The 18,365-nt window shown below is 38.5% G+C and overlaps 1 protein-coding gene across 1 annotated transcript; it reads left to right on the plus strand.

The window, feature by feature from the left end:
• The first annotated feature begins 343 nt into the window (after positions 1-343).
• LOC121389085 (collagen alpha-4(VI) chain-like) lies at positions 344-18,224 on the plus strand. Its single transcript, XM_041520701.1, has 9 exons — positions 344-374; positions 1,752-1,763; positions 4,013-4,573; positions 6,292-6,303; positions 7,608-7,850; positions 7,888-8,142; positions 11,862-12,041; positions 13,808-13,989; positions 18,135-18,224. Exons 1-9 carry the CDS (start codon positions 344-346, stop codon positions 18,222-18,224), a joined length of 1,566 nt encoding a protein of 521 aa, XP_041376635.1.
• The last annotated feature ends 141 nt before the right edge of the window (positions 18,225-18,365 follow it).

An 18,365-nucleotide genomic window follows, 5' to 3' on the forward strand; every position in this document is an offset into this window, starting at 1 on the left:
ATATATATATATATATATATATATTAAATAATGATTGTATTACTTTTGTTGTTGAATAAGTTAAAGTTTGTTTTGTTTAACAACACCACTAGAGAACATTGATTTATTGATCATCGGCTGTTTGATGTCATTCATTTGATAATTATGACATATAGTCTTAGAGAGGAAACCCGCTATATTTTGTTCCATTAGTAGCAAGGGATCTTTTATATATGTACCATCCCGTAGACAGGATGACACATACCACGACCTTTGATATACCATTCGTGGCCTACGTCGAATAGTGCACTGAATAAAATAATTACTAGTATTGGGATATGATAAAACTCTGCCGTTCGTCAGTATGTCCATGTTGAATGCAGATAAATTAAGATGTATAAAATGTATAATAATATAGTTCTCTGCCCGACATTACTAAGCCCAATGAATAGGGCACAACTACCGGCCAAGGGGACGCAACTCCAGAAATGTATCCAAATCACGAGCGTCTGCTAGGTCCCGTCTTCTTGAACGCGTTACGGTGATCCAGAAATAACGAACAGGCGATGAGGGTGGTATATAGTAGGGGTGGGTATGCAAGTCAGTATTGTTTGAAAGTCTTACTGACGTGTTTGGAATTTTGTACTTTTTGCGTGCTGTGCGTGTTTGATTGATTGATTGATTGATAGACTGATTGATTTACTGCATATCTGAATCTGAATGATAAAACCATTCACACTTTCAAAGTCACATCTCTGTACAAGATGGAGTCTGTTTCAACAAAACGTTAGCCCTCCAGGAAGGTTGTCACTCTCCAGAATTACAATTATTCCTACTTTAGTCAGGTTCTTTCGTTCAAACTTTATGGAGATTAGTAAACCTTATAATATCAGGAATATGAAAACCTATGTTTATATTTGCGCAAAATACCTGTATCGCCGCCATTTTGGATTTTCAAAATGGCCACCATAAAATAAGAATTTTTGGATATCTCGGCTTCTAATTGATAAAGAAAGTTCATTTAAAATGTTAATCCTATGTTTTCGGGCCCAAGGAATCTGTAGAAAAACATTCCCACTCTCAAAGCAGGGGCCTATAATATTAAATGTAGATTGCTTTCAAACATGATAGTTGTTACGCTCAAAATATATTTTACTTGGTGGTTGATTTAAAACATCAGTGAAACTGTTGGTGGGTTAGTACCGACCTCGGTGATGTCGTGGTTGAGCCATCGGACATAAGGCTGGTAGGTATAGGTTTTAACAACTCAATGGGTAGGTGCAAGACCAATACACCCTCTTAGCTCTCTCTGACCATTAACAACTAGCAATTAACCCACTGTCCTGAACAGACAGCTCAGATAGCTGAGGTGTGTGTCCAGGACAGCGTGCTTGAACCTTAACTGGATATAAGCACGCAAATAAGTTAAAATGAAATGGTGGGTTAGTGCCTGTTTAGATTTAATTTGAATCGCCGGAAGGTGGTAATTGACAAAATCATAGCGAAAGAAGAAACACTTTTGTTTAAGGACACTTCAGTGCATTTTAAACCATGACTATTTGGTGTTCATAGTTCTATATGAACACGTTGTCTATTCAGTAACGTAGGTAACCCGCTATGTCAATTATAATAAATAACGAAAATGGTGAAAACTGTAAATAAATATTAATTTTAACAAATGAATAAACAAATGTACAAACTGAAAATGTTTGAAATATGTAACAGCTCTTTTTCTAATACAATTTGTAATTTGTTTTTTATTTTTGTTTCAGTGTCACAGACAGGTAAGAACCCGGTGGAATAACGGTGGGTAGTGTATGCAGGTAGAATCCAGTATGTGCTTTTATTATTTGAGTCCAGGAAACGTTTTTCTATAGGCACTGGTAAAACAGTAGTCAAATCACCGTGTTTAAGATTGATAGACTGCAGCAGTTTAATTCAACAACATCATGTCCTTACCGTAACAATATAAAGTCTATAATGCAGTAACATTGTGTACAATGTAACAACGTCGTGTATATACCGTAGCAATATTAATTATACGGGCCTGACATAATATTGCCCCATACCCCTCCCCACCAAGGACGACAATGTATTTTTTGTTTGTTTGTTAGACTCTATATAAATAAACTTAAAATTATGGCTCCATTACTAAATATAGTGCCACCACCCCACTCCAATTATCGCTCCTGAGGGCCTATATGTTCATAATCAGTAACGTTGTGTTTAATGCAGTAGGCGTGGCTTAATTTTTTCGGTTCATCGAGATATGAACGCAAAAAAGTAAGCACCTCTGGACCTATCAGATTGCCGTAAAGTGTATAAACGCAAAGAAAATGTTATTATTATTTTTTATTATTATTTTTTAAAAATTATTATTTATTTATTTATTTTTTATTTATTTAAAAAAAAGGTTTTATTTTTATTTTATTTTTTATTTTATTTTTTCGAGAGAGAGCGCGCGTGTGTGTATGTGTGTGTGTGTGCGTGCGTGTGCGTGTGCGTGCGTGTGTGTGTGTGCGTGTGCACGCGTGTGTGTGTGCGTGTGCGTGCGTGTGTGTGTGTGCAGGTGTCGCGAAATATATTCGCCCCCCTAGAAAATCGCCGGCCGGCGGATTTATTTCTCGCCCCCCTCCAAATATTTTCGCCCCCCCCCCCCCTTATATAATGTGTTATATATAGGACGATGATCTATTTCTACCATAGTCCATACTCATACAAATTATGTGCTGTCTTTAATAGTCATCGAAAAAAGAGAGAAATATCCTTATTTATTACATATCCATTCAATCTTAGTATAGTAATAAAGACCATTCCGATCCGTGCAATTAAAAAATCTTTTATTGAACATATGTCCAATAAAAGCCTGAACTATTTTTGGGGGAATCCCCCATATTATTGTTTGAGAGTTAGCTCCCTTGAATGTTTATTATTATTTTATTATTTTATTAATTTCAAAATAAATAAATAAACTAAAGAAGGTATGTAATAAATACAGAACTTCACATACGTTTTTTTCGTTCCTATTTATTGCACTTGTTTATTGTGCGCAAGAATATATACCAAATCGGTAAATGATTTATGTTTTAAAAAAACATTAAAACACAAAACATTCGGTAGGATGAAATCCAAAATTAACGGTAAACGAAAGTTCAAGGTTTAATTATTACACTTCAAACATTGTACATGTATTCAAATGTGATACTCATTTCCTCCTGTGGGTGTTAGAAACCATTCTTATAGTTCTCATTTTTAATATGTACTTTTAGTGCGCTACATCTGACCTTAAACAGTACTCATGGAATTATACTTATACATGTACGCTGTAAAATATCATCTAAGAACATCATTTTAGTAGCGTTATAACAGATATAAAATGTTTAGTACCACCACATTAAAACAGGTGTTTACTGTTTGCAGAAAGGAAACAAACAATTCTTGAAGAAGTATCTAGCTATAAACTTTCATTATATTTGCTTACAAATATTTGACAATTCAAATGCATAATTAATAGGCTACATTATTCCAGTAACTGAAGTTGGATGTGTGCGTGTGTATGTGCGTGTGTTTATCTTTGCGAGGGTCTGTATCATATGTGTATATGTATGCATATGTGCGTGTGTGTGTCTATGTATGTGTGTGTGCGCGTGTGTGGCATGCTCACGTGTATAAAACATAACAGTGATATAAATATGTTCAACAATAATTTACCTGAATATTGTTCATTAAATGACAGAATAACTAAAAATGAGTAAGGGGCGAATATTTTATGGGGGTGATTCTATTTCGTGGGTCGGGGCGATTCTATTTCAAGGGGGGAGGTTTTATTTCGAAATAGATTCGCCGGGGGGCGAAAATGTTACGGGGGCGATTCTATTTCGTGACACCGGCGGGGATGATGGTCTAGGAGCTTTGTTTAATAGCTAACCCGTTCCATGAATACTTCAATGCCACACACCTTGTTATTTTAGACTAGGTACGACTCTTTGTTCATTATATTTATAACCTGCATGTTTGGTTTTATGCGTTTCAGCGTGCGGCAAAGCAGATTTCGTGTTTCTTCTCGACGAATCTGGAAGCGTTGGAGCAGTCGACTTCGAAACTGCTAAAACATTCGTGAAGAATGTCGCCAAGTCCTTCACCGTTGGCCCCAACGACATCCAGATCGGTCTCGACACCTTCGCGTCCTACCCACGCAGGCACTTCAAGCTTAACCAATACACGACGTCGGCCGAAATACAGACCGCCATCGAGACCATCGACTACGCCGGCAGCAGCACCTCAACCGCCGACGCTCTGGCTTTCATGGTGAACGACAGCTTCAGCGCGGCGTCGGGGGCGAGGGAAGGAGTCACGAAGATCGCAGTCGTCATAACGGACGGAAAGTCGAACAACATAGCGGCGACGAGGACGCAGGCCAAGTTGGCGCGAGACGCCGGCATCACCATCCTGGCCGTCGGCGTGGGCAGTAACGTGGACGACACCGAGCTGAATGACATCGCCAGCGACCCGGACAGCCAGTACGTGTTCAAGACGGATTCGTTTGACGCGCTGAAGACCATACAGGACGTGTTGGCCAAGACGGCCTGCGAAGGTAAGATAAAAGTTAAAGGTTTTTGTTTTGTTTAACGACACCACTAGAGCACATTCATTTATTAATAATCGGCTATTGGATGTCAAACATTTGGTAATTCTGTCATGTAGTCATAAGAAGAAACTCGCACCATTTTTCCTGATCAGGCCAGGTCATAAGGATTAACGTGTACATTCAGAGCAAGTTGTTGTAGCGCACGCCTGTCATGGGCGCAGGCTTCGACCATCGCCGGCTCCTCCGTCCAGGACAGGAAAGGAAAAAGGTTTCATGGACCGCCCGCGCTGGCAAGTGCAAGAGAGCTTTTCCTAATGCAGCAAGAAATCTTTTATATAAACTTTCCCACGGACAGGAAATCACATACCACGACCTCTGATCAGTTGTGGTGCACTGGTTGGAACGAGACAAACCACAATCAGATGAATGGATATGTTTTGTAATTTCGTGAAGGTAATTTTTACGCATAATTTAGAACGGTTCATCAAAATTAAAAATGGAGCTAAATGGTTGATTTGACTTAGCTGATCGAAAAGTAGCTCCTTCGAAGGTAAGAGCCGGCAGATCTATAATAAACCAGTGACTGTGTTCAAGAGAGCGATTTTCACGCGGACGTTAGCTGATATTCAGTATGATGTATACTTCCGGATTATACTTCTCAGACTACAACATGGGTAAAAGGAACATTTGACCTGGCCTACGCATCTTTAACCAACGCTTTTCAGGGGATAACCCAGCTCTAGGTTACAGAAACTAATTAGGGCATTGTTCGACAGACGCCCAACGGCAACCCGGACATGCTAGACCGAGCATGCGCATAGCATCTGGTATTGTCAGTACGACCGCGACTTTGACAACTGTGTGGTACGGTCGAGACAGGCGACATAAAATAAGAATTGTCGGATATCTCGGCTTCTAATTGATAAAGAAAGTTCATTTAAAATGTTAATCCTATGTTTTCGGGCCCAAGGAATCTGTAGAAAAACATTCCCACTCTCAAAGCAGGGGCCTATAATATTAAATGTAGATTGCTTTCAAACATGATAGTTGTTACGCTCAAAATATATTTTACTTGGTGGTTGATTTAAAACATCAGTGAAACTGTTGGTGGGTTAGTACCGACCTCGGTGGTGTCGCGGTTGAGCCATCGGACATAAGGCTGGTAGGTATAGGGTTCACATCCCGGTACCGGCTCCCACCCAGAGCGAGTTTTAACAACTCAATGGGTAGGTGTAAGACCAATACACCCTCTTCTCTCTCACTGACCATTAACAACTAACAATTAACCCACTGTCCTGAACAGACAGCTCAGATAGCTGAGGTGTGTGTCCAGGACAGCGTGCTTGAACCTTCACTGGATATAAGCACGCAAATAAGTTAAAATGAAATGGCGGGTTAGTGCCTGTTTAGATTTAATTTGAATCGCCGGAAGGTGGTAATTGACAAAATCATAGCGAAAGAAGAAACACTTTTGTTTAAGGACACTTCAGCGCATTTTAAACCATGACTATTTGGTGTTCATAGTTCTATATGAACACGTTGTCTATTCAGTAACGTAGGTAACCCGCTATGTCAATTATAATAAATAACGAAAATGGTGAAAACTGTAAATAAATATTAATTTTAACAAATGAATAAGCAAATGTACAAACTGAAAATGTATGAAATATGTAACAGCTCTTTTTCTAATACAATTTGTAATTTGTTTTTTATGTTTGTTTCAGTGTCACAGACAGGTAAGAACCCAGTGGAATAACGGTGGGTAGTGTATGCAGGTAGGATCCAGTATGTGTTTTTATTATTTGAGTCCAGGAAACGTTTTTCTATAGGCACTGGTAAAACAGTAGTCAAATCACCGTGTTTAAGATTGATAGACTGCAGCAGTTTAATTCAACAACATCATGTCCTTACCGTAACAATATAAAGTCTATAATGCAGTAACATTGTGTACAATGTAACAACGTCGTGTATATACCGTAGCAATATTAATTATACGGGCCTGACATAATATTGCCCGATACCCCTCCCCACCAAGGACGACAATGTATTTTTTATTTGTTTGTTAGACTCTATATAAATAAACTTAAAATTATGGCTCCAATACTAAATATTGTGCCACCACCCCACTCCAATTATCGCTCCTGAGGGCCTATATGTTCATAATCAGTAACGTTGTGTTTAATGTAGTAGGCGGGGCTTAATTGTTTTCGCAAAAAAGTAAGAACATCTGGACCAATCAGATTGCCGTAGTGTATAAACGCAAAGAAAATGTTATTATTATTATTTTTATTATTTTTTATTATTATTTTTTTTTTTTTATTTTTTTTTTTTATATATATATAATATTTTTATATATATATATATATTTTTTTTTTTTTTTTTTTTTTTTATATATATTTTTTTATTATTATTATTATTTTTTTTTTTTTTCGAGAGAGAGAGAGAGCGCGCGTGTGTGTGTGTGTGTGTGTGTGTGTGTGCCGGCAGGGATGATGGTCTAGGAGCTTTGTTTAATAGCTAACCCGTTCCATGAATACTTCAATGCCACATACCTTTTCATTGTAGACTAGGTACGACTCTTTTTTCATTATATTCATAACCTGCATCTTTGGTTTTATTCGTTTCAGTTACCGGCCTCGGTGGCGTCGTGGCAGGCCATCGGTCTACAGGCTGGTAGGTACTGGGTTCGGATCCCAGTCGAGGCATGGGATTTTTAATCCAGATACCGACTCCAAACCCTGAGTGAGTGCTCCGCAAGGCTCAATGGGTAGGTGTAAACCACTTGCACCGACCAGTGATCCATAACTGGTTCAACAAAGGCCATGGTTTGTGCTATCCTGCCTGTGGGAAGTGCAAATAAAAGATCCCTTGCTGCCTGTCGTAAAAAAGAGTAGCCTATGTGGCGACAGCGGGTTTCCTCTAAAAACAGTGTCAGAATGACCATATGTTTGACATCCAATAGCCGATGATAAGATACAAAAAATCAATGTGCTCTAGTGGCGTCGTTAAATAAAACAAACTTTACTTTTATTCGTTTCAGCGTGCGGAAAAGCAGATTTCGTGTTTCTTCTCGACGAATCTGTAAGCGTTGGAGCAGTCGACTTCGAAACTGCTAAAATATTCGTGAAAAATGTAGCCAAGTCCTTCACCGTGGGTCCCAACGACATCCAGATCGGTCTCGACACCTTCGCGTCCGACCCACGCAGGCACTTCAACCTTAACCAATATACGACGTCGGCCGAAATACAGACCGCCATCGACGCCATCGACTACGCCGGCAGCGGCACCTCAACCGCCGACGCTCTGGCTTTTATGGTGAGCGATAGCTTCAGCGCGGCGTCGGGGGCGAGGGAAGGAGTCACCAAGATCGCAGTCGTCATCACGGACGGAGTGTCGAACGACAAAGCGGCGACGAGGACGCATCACCATCCTGGCCGTCGGCGTGGGCAGCAACGTGGACGAAACCGAGCTGAATGACATCGCCAGCGACCCGGACAGCCAGTACGTGTTCAAGGCGGATTCGTTCAACGCGCTGAAAACCATACAGGACGTGTTGGCCAAGACGGCCTGCGAAGGTAAGATAAAAGTTAATGGTTTTTGTTTTGTTTATCGACACCACTAAGGCTATCATAAAATATTGTTAGGGACCGTAGACACTTTCGGAATTTTGTAACAATCACATATATTTATAGCTGTAGTGATGGAACACATCCCAGATAATGATAATGTAAAATTTGTTTTTCAAAAATATTACTTTGACCCCCCAAAATTAAACTTTTTGTAATCAAGGGCAGTAACTCCGTTTGGCAAAAGATTACACAAGACCTAAAAAAATTGGCACAGTGCACATTATTTAACTTGGTGCCTTATTTTGGGTTAGAATACATCAGTAACCATTAAAAGCATCATTAAATCTATATATAGAGTATCTATTTATGGCTTGCAGTTCATCAATAACAAGTTTCTCAGTGTCATTGAGTATTTGTGGAAAAATGTGATCAAAAAAGTCAAACACCTCTGTTGCATTGATTTGGCCATTATCATAATTTTCATACAGTTCTAAATATTCAAACAACGCTTGAAGGTTCCCCATCAACATATGCATAAAATTATTAATTTTCTACAGTGTTAACAGTACCTGTAGAATAAATAGCAGGGAAAGTGTTTCAAACGAAAATGTCCTCCATCTTGGATTCCAAGAAAATCTCAGTACACCTAGCAATGTTTTTATGGGGTCTATAAGTTATATAAAAGTTTACAACAGTAAACTAGTGTCATATATGGCTTCAGTGATGTATTAAGTTGTTGTGCTTTGATAATTTGTTGTTCTTAAATCATGGAAACTTACAAAATAAAATATTTTCCTGTAGAAAATTGCGTGATATTCTTCAACTTTCGGTTTTGGCCTGGAATACGATGTGAAAACAAATCTGAAACCGGTTTTTGGAATCGAGCACAAACAATTTAATCATTTCCCTACCTTCTATAATTGAAGAGTTCTTCGTTTAATTCCGGGAACACATCGTAAAAGGACCTAAAAGACAAGCCTATTTTTAGACCAAAAAACTAATAGACCGACTAGCGGCGAGTTGGGGCGCCACTAGTCTTCCGGTACTGTCCCTAATATTGTTTGTTTTCGGTTACCCGACCGACCCTAATTTGAACCTGCCGACCCTAAAACCTTTTTTGTATATCCAAATTTTTTTAATATAACAACGACTTCCACGAAAACATTCCAAAACTATCACAAGCACTAATTTGGTGTCATTTAGGGGATAACCCTACTGTGTTTTCCGATTTGCGGACGAATATCGGTGGTTTTACTGTCGCAAATTTAGTTTTATTGGCGACCCGTTAGCCACGAAATGTTTTCTTCTAGCAATTGATTGATGGAGTTACTTCCCTACAAATTGAAGTTCTGTAACTTTCGTGAGATATCGGGCGAAGAGTCGGAAAATTGTTTTCACGAATACAGGCCCGTAGCCAGCATGTTTTGCGGGGGGGGGGGGGGGGGGGGGGGGGGATCGAAATTGCATTTGAACGGAACTCATCAAATGCGAGCGCCGAAGACGCGGAGCCGTAGACGGCGGTGGTGGTGGTGGTGGTGGTGGTGGTGGGGGGGGGGGGCCCTAGAGGGTAAAATGGGTTTGGCCCTATACCCAAATATTTTTGCAGATTTTATTTAGGGGTTATTTTGTTAACCTTTTGCCAACATGAATTAATCTTATCATTACTGTATGCCTTTCTTAACCCTAACCCTAAACTTAACCCATTTTCTTTCTGGGGGATGTTGACTGTGGTTGAAATCAATTCCATAGTGCCATACCCAAACATTTCTTTGTAGCAGAAACACTGATATAGAACCCCTTGCCAAACAATGTGATGACGCCGGATACACTCGAGAATATTACATTAACGTTTGTTGCGAAATATACATTAACAAGTTGCATCACGTTGTGGTATGCATGTAAAATGGCCTGATCACAACGCAACGACAAGAAACCGTTTGTTTTCAGTCGTACTAATGTATTTATAATAAATGATACATGGCAAAATTGTAATACACTTAAGCCTACTGGAACACCTTGACTTCTAATCAGCGGTTATTGGAAGGAAAGAAAGAAATGTTTTATTTAACGACGCACTCAACACATTTTATTTACGGTTATATGGCGTCAGACATATGGTTAAGGAACACACATATTTTGAGAGGAAACCCGCTGTCGCCACTTCATGGGCTACTCTTTCCGATTAGCAGCAAGGGATCTTTTATTTGCGCTTCCCACAGGCAGGATAGCACAAACCATGACCTTTGTTGAACCAGTTATGGATCACTGGTCGGTGCAAGTGGTTTACACCTACCCACTGAGCCTTGCGGAGCACTCACTCAAGGTTTGGAGTCGATATCTGGATTAAAAATCCCATGCCTCGACTGGGATCCGAACCCAGTACCTACCAGCCTGTAGACCGATGGCCTAACCACGACGCCACCGAGGCCGGTTTATTGGAAGAAAGGAAATGTTTTATTTAAAGTCACACTCAACACATTTTATTTACGGTTATATGGCGTCAGACATATGGTTAAGGACCACACAGATATTGAGAGAGGAAACCCGCTGTCGCCACTTCATGTGCTACTTTTTTCGATTAGCAGCAAGGGATCTTTTCTATGCAACATCCAACAGACAAGGTAGTACATACCACGGCATTTGATAAACCAGTCGTGGTTCACTGGTTGGAACGAGAAATAACCCAATGGGCCCACCGACGGATGGACGATCCCACACCGACGGATGGGCGATCCCACACCGACGGATGGGCGATCCCACACCGACCGCGCATCGAGCGAGCGGTTATTGGATGGCAAACGCAGTTATATCGACGCATGGTCACAGATTGTACAATAAAATATGTTTGCAATCAATCAAAGAACAAAAGAATTGGGCACAAGTTTGACAACTTGCTACGTCCCGCTCCCTAACTAAAATTATCGCTCCACCACCAAATATTGTGCCACCACCCCACTCCAGTTATCGTTCCTGAGGGCCATAATATAGTAACATTATGAACAATGTAACAACGTCATGTATATACCGTAGCAATATTAATTATACGGGCCTGACATACTATTGCCCCATACCCCTTCCCACCCAGGACGACAATGTATTTTTTGTTTGTTTGTTAGACTCTATATAAATAAACTTAAACTTATGGCTCCATCACTAGATACTGTGCCACCACCCCAATTCAGTTATCGTTCCTGAGGGCCTATATGCTCATAATCAGTAACATTGTGTTTAATGTAACAATATCGTGTCCATGCCGTAACAATCTTATGTTGATAATGTAATAACGTTTTGTATAATGTAACACCATTGTGTCCATACCGTAACAATATTAATTCTATAATGCAGTGACACTGTTTAGTGTAAATATTTTATGTCCATACCGTAACACTACCATGTCTATAATGCAATGACATTAATAGTGTCAATACCGTAACAATATTATCTCTATACTGCAGTAACACTATGCAGGGATGGATACCACGGTCTCCTCCTTGGATCCGCCTCTGTTGTGTATAATGGACTGGACTGGAACTGGAAACTCTATTAACGTGCCCCTATCCACGAAGGTTCAGGCACGCCCACCACGGATTTAGCCTCTGACTTCGCCAGTGACTAACTCCGAAGCAGGAGTATAATGTATAATGTAAGAACTGCCTGTCCATACCGTAGCAATATAATGTCTATAATGCAGTAATGTTGCAATATAATATTTATATAACGTATAGAAACTAGAGAATGCGGTCACGCCGCGCTGCAGAACGCCGTCACGGGTAGGATGTTAAACGGTCGTCCTAACGGGCGATGTGAGTGGCCGTGGATGGTGTCGATGCGGACACAGACAAACAGTGAGGCGGCGTCATCGTCGGCAGGAACAAGGTCATCACTACAGCAGCGTGTGCGCAGAGGTAAGACGGAGTCTCAATAGGAGATAGATACACGAACTGTGTCATAAGTTATATATCAGCCAAATAATAAGAAAGAGAAAGACACACAAAACACACACACACACACACACACACACACACACACACATCACATCCACACACACACACACACACACACACACACACACACACACACACACACACACACACACACACACACACAATGTTGTCTATAAATTAGCATCTGCATGCTTATCAGACAGGCTAAAAGGGGTACTCCACATTCTTATTAACAAACATCAAACTGGGTTTATGTCTAAAAGATATATTGGTGAGAATACAAAGATTTTGTATGGCATTCTGTATTACCCTGAGTCACAAAATGTCCCTGGAATGTTCTTAAGAGTAGACTTTGAAAAAACATTTGACTCCAGCTCATGGTCTTTTATACACAAGACTCGATTTCTTTTGGATTTGGGGAACATATCAAACATAATTATAACTCTAAGCGATTTGAAATTAAACAAATGATTAATATATGGATGAGAAGAATTTTAACACCACTTGGTAGAAAAGCTATAATAAAATCTCTTTTAATATATAAGCTTAATTATTTATTTTTAACGTTACCAAACCCACCTGAGTCATTCCTTAGAGAATTAAACCAAATGTTATTTAGCTTAGTTAAGAATCGAAAACAAAATAGAATAAAAAGAATAACCATCACACTTTTCACAATTTAGTAACATTGCTGTCTTCGGTAATGATTTCCCATATAAATGTTATACAAATATTAATAATCTATTCTGGAAGGATTGTATTGGGGCTATTGGTGAATTTTCGAAAGTTATTAAAATAACATGTTTTAAGACTTTTTGTCACAACCAATTTTCTATATCTGCCATAAAAAAATTGATAATAAAACCTTTGTGAAAAGGAACTGGCTTGAAAAAGGTATTTCTCATATCTGCGATCTTGGTAATGAATATGGTGAATTTTTTACTTTAGAAGAATTTAAGAAATTAAACATTATTAAGATAGAAACAAATATTCCTTTAGACGAATCTCCGGTTCAAAGAAAACTCTGCTCTATTATAAAATGTTCTAAACTTTATTATTATACATTATCATATTCAGATATGCCTAATACTGCTATGGTGAAGTGGCAATAACTTTTTAATTCAAATCTTAAATAGTCTTCTATATATGTAATGCCCTTTGTTACCACTCAAGAAGTAAAATTAAGATGGTTCCAATATAGACTACTACACGGAAATTTGCCGACCAATATCTTTGCTTACAAGTTAAACATTATTGATAGTGAGAACTGTACTTTTTGTCATGAAACTAGAGAATCAATAGAACATTTATTTTGGAAATATGCCATTGTTCAGACGTCCTGGAATGCCTTTTAAAATTAGTTATTGAACTATTTTAAACACATATCTAATGTAAAACTTTCGCTGGAACTTTTATTTGTTTTTAAAGAAAATACTAAAACAGATCCTATTTTTCATCTTTTGTTACCTGTAGCCAAACATTATATATATATATATATATATATATATATATATATATATATATATATATATATATATATATATATATATATACATCTAAAGAGCAAAAAAATCAGTTAACCATTACACATTTTAAAAACGAAGCTAAACATAGATACTGACCAGCATTGAACACGCACCACCAAGAAAGGTTTGGATTTTAAAAAGAATACCTGAGCAATAAATGTTTTTGTGGTGAACAGCAATAGATGCGCAATTATTGATTAGTTTTAATTCATCTACGTATGAAAGACACGTGGGGTCACAATAAAAAGTCCATAGCGCGTATGACCACCATCTGCAGCAACACAAGCCATGCAACGTCTCCTCATCGACCTGATAAGTCTGCGAACAGTGTTCTGGGGGATAGCATTCCACTCCTGCTGTGGTGCATTTTCCAGTTCTCTAAGGTTATTCATTTGTAGACGACGTGGGATGCGTTGACTAAGGTAATTCGAAAGATCCTCTATTGGCGACAAATCAGGGGACAGTGCTGGTCATTCAAGCAAAGGGACATTATTGTTCGCTAGATACTGTGTTGTAACATGTGCTATGTGCGCTCGGGTGTGCGCTCGATGCTGATAAAAGAAGGGAATGACGTGATTTTGCAAGACGTTATCCCGGTAGTAGATGCCGTTCATTCTGCCACGACAAACATGGATTGCTGTTTGGTGATGATAACTGATCCCGCCCCCCATTGTGGTAACGTTCTCTACGGATACGCCACACCCGCAACAGACCATCAGCGTTTTCAGTGCTGTTCAGTATATACATGTATTATAGAAGAAAAAAAATATTTGAGTAGAAACAGTCTTAATAAATTCCATGCCAAGTGGTTCTTTGTTTGAAAACCTTTAATTGACTAACTTCATTTGCCATCCACCTTTCCCCGGCGTTCGATTGTATACCTTGCTTGGATCACAGATCATTGATCAATTAACTGAACCACAATTTAGTTAAATGTGTATGTTATATGTATACATATAAATATGCAAAATTATGTATGTATGAAGATATATGTGTTATGTCATTATATATCATGTGTACTGTCACGGGGATTCTATAATACCCGTAACTGAATAAAACACGATTATCAAAATATCTCTCCTAACTGTATATCTATTAGATCTCTCTGTAACAGGCGGTTAAACCCTAGTATGGCTCGTCTAGGTATGATCAGAGATACGATCTTATATAAAGTATATATTATTATAGCACGTTTAGCTCACTAGAAACACAACAAAACACAATACACTTTGGAATCTGTATTAACCTACGCTGACAAATGTACAGCCGTAGTAGTTAATTAATAACAACAATAATAACAACCCAGAACTGATCACTTAATTAGTTAATCTCTAGGTGTCTAGTTACACAATGTGCGAATCACTTCACCGTGACACAACACCCACACGTGTGATAATTGAGCAACGCTTCTAGGAGAAGTTAATTAATAAGGGAAATACAACACTATTCCTAACTGGTTAATTTTTAATTAACCCTTACTACTCGTTCAATAACGTGTGATAATTGAGAAACGCTGCCAGGAGAACTTAATTAATAAAGGAATTACAACACTATTCCTAACTGGTTAATTTTTAATTAACCCTTAACTACTTATTCAGTAACCTTGTAACACAGAATTAATACTGGTACCTATCACAATAAAGACAATAACCTACAGTTTACCTAGGTCTTCTAGGATGACTGGCTAAGCTTTATATTACCAAATACTCATATAATGTTAGAACAAAAAGTCTACGATTTACTTCGTCAGATGACCGAAGACACTGTCTAAAGAATATTGGTATAATACAGTATTAAAATATTTAAAGTCACATCAATCACATCAAGGTTATACACAGAGCAGAAATGATATTTACCAAAGTCCAAACGGACTAACGTTCCCGGGAAGCTTCCTTTTCGTTCTTTTCGATATCTCTAAAAACTAGCTATTTATTATAAATCAGAATATTGCCTGGGGGTACAAGGCGGTACCTCCCCCTATCATCTGATATTCCACCTCTCCCAGAGTTGGTATAATTTCTCTGATCGTCAGATTTACTGACGCCTTGGTCGCCAAAATCACGGTCGTCGAAACCGCACTCGCAGAGGTATTACGTAACTACTCGCCACATGGCTCCGCACCTGGGCTAAGAGTATACGGTCGCGCGGAGGTAATACGTAACAATCGCCCATCTGGGCTAAGTGCAATTAGAACTGCACACGGCCTTCTAACACAATTAAAATCGCCACAGGCGAAAACAAATTAAGAGCATGTACCGTCACATGTACTCATTTTCGTTTTCTCTTTCTAAAATATATCAATAATTATTATCCCCGTAGACATGAAATAAAAATACAAAGTGTACTATTCTCGTTCGAAATTAATTCTTTAAATTCAATCTCTCTTTCTTCAATCTTTGTTTCTTCTTCTTCCTTTCTTTGCTGTTAACCCCTTAAATACTTTTGTACATATTATATATTATTACTAGTGTAATACATTATTTATATGCATGAAAACATATTTGTTATATAACATTACTGTAAGATAGTGATATCAGGTCCCCATCTCTGACATTACCAAATTTGTTTCTGGGGTTAATAAACTTTATTTTAAAATAATAATAATAATCCAAAATGCTGAGACAGTAAAATAACCCAGAATGATTAAGTAGCAACATAGGTCAGTATGATTAGTTAGGAAAATAGTCCAGATTATCAGAATGTTTAGATAGTAAAATAGTACAAAATACATAGACAGTAAAATAACCCAGAATGATAAGACGGTAACATAGTCCAGAACGATTAGACAATAAGAAAGTCTCTATATCACGTCCCCGTTCCCTTGATAGATTATTTTACTGAACGTGTATTATATTAAAGTAATACAGGTTTACAAAATTGTGGGTATCACAACAGCTTCCTATCTTTACGACTGGTAGAATTGGTTTAAAGGCATACTGTCACGGATTTAAGGACCTTATTTCTCTAAACATGGATAATAAATAAAAATTACATTGATTGTTGGAAACCAAATCCAGTTATCCATGCCAACCCTCTCGGCAATTTTAGTTTTTGAATTATGGACCATTGCCATAATTCAATTATTTTTACCAAATATCATTAATAAATAGAGTATGGTGGTTATGAAGATGGTTGAATAAACTACATTTAGAGACAAATCGAATTATTTTTGTTCAGGTAATACTTTGTTAGGCAGTGAGCTCCGTGGTCTAGTGGATACGCTGCTGGACAATCAAGCTGACGACAGTGGTTCAAATCCCATCAAAGCTGGCTCACACATTCATTCATCTTTCTCATCTATCACCCTCTGTCTATCATTCTCATTGTCTTAATATAAAAAACTTTCCAATTTCTCCCACGATTTCAATCTGTTTCGACCCTTTCTGTCAATTTCCTCCGACTCTGTCTTCTGAGCTGTCCACACCATCGCCTACCTGTCTCAACTTCCTCCACGGGTGCAGTCTCTGTGTATATCCCTGCACCCACCTGGCATCCTCGTCCTCCCCCGCTAATAAAGCTGGTCTGACCCACGGCACTAACTAACGACCGCCGGTAGTAGGGGTGCATAGTAGGTGGTTACAAGTGCCTCTTAACAATGCCAGAAGTAACTACTGAACACTCCCCGAAGTGGTCAGACTAAGCCCACAGCTAAAAGCTGATAGGGAACAGGTGTGTGGCACAGATAGCCACAAGAGACAAGCACCTGTCGCGGTTGGAGAGTCAAGGACTGGGATGTGGAGGTGGACAGCGAAAGAAGTTGAAAGATAGGAGGAGTTGCCAGATCGTGAAGAAATGAGATGGAATTCAAAGGAGAGAAAGGAAAGGGGGCACTGGGATAAAAAAAAAGAAAAAAAACAAAACAAAAAACAAAACAAACATTGGTTAGGCCATTAAATAGGTCAGTGGTCTCTGACAATATGCCTTTAAACAATATTTATTTTTGTTAAAACAAAATGGGATTGGTTAACGGGCTTAGCCTATATCAAGACCTCTCCCTACATTTTACAAGTCGGTAGATATCAAAATACAACAGACTTACATAGAGTTGAACAAAGAGAAAAGAGAAGGGGTAGAGAAAAGGGGAAGTATAGTGAGCAGAAAACGGCAATTTCTTTTTACATTGGTCTAGCATGAAATGTGTGTTAACATCGGTAAAAACGTTTAGTAGCAGTAATGCATTTTAAAGTAGTTTTAATCATTTCTTCATTTTTTTGTTTACTAAATTCTGGATTTCCCATTAAAAATCATTTTATAATTTAGTTGTAAATAGTTTGACATGAGAGTGTGGGGTTTTCTTTGTTGTTTATTGTACAGGGGACAGACGAGAATGAAATGATGAAATTTAACTCTACATTAAAAAATTAAAAGACTAATACTGACTGGGGGGGGGGGGGGAGGGGGGAGGGGGAGGGGGGTAAACACTTGGTTTAACAGTTGTCTAACAATTCTGAAGAAAATTCCTTCTCATTAGAGATGAACTTTAGATAGCAGGTGTGGATTCTCTTTCTAACTTCCTTGTTCGGTTCAGAGCAATGAAGATAACGAACGTGATGCCGGGAAACACCTCTCATTTAAATTAGCACCGGTCCGTCTCAAGTACATTATATCAGGAACTTAGTTCGTTAAAGATTAATTGTGTTTGCATAAAACATTTACCTGACACCCGTCAAAAACGTCTTTGTGGCGCCACCCGGATGCAGTGTTAGGTATGAGTGTTATATAAGACACGTGTTTTTGGGGGCAATTAAGCTTCTTCTTT

Source organism: Gigantopelta aegis, chromosome 14, assembly GCF_016097555.1.
Source record: "Gigantopelta aegis isolate Gae_Host chromosome 14, Gae_host_genome, whole genome shotgun sequence".
In the NCBI taxonomy this organism is placed as follows: Eukaryota; Metazoa; Mollusca; class Gastropoda; order Neomphalida; family Peltospiridae; genus Gigantopelta; species Gigantopelta aegis.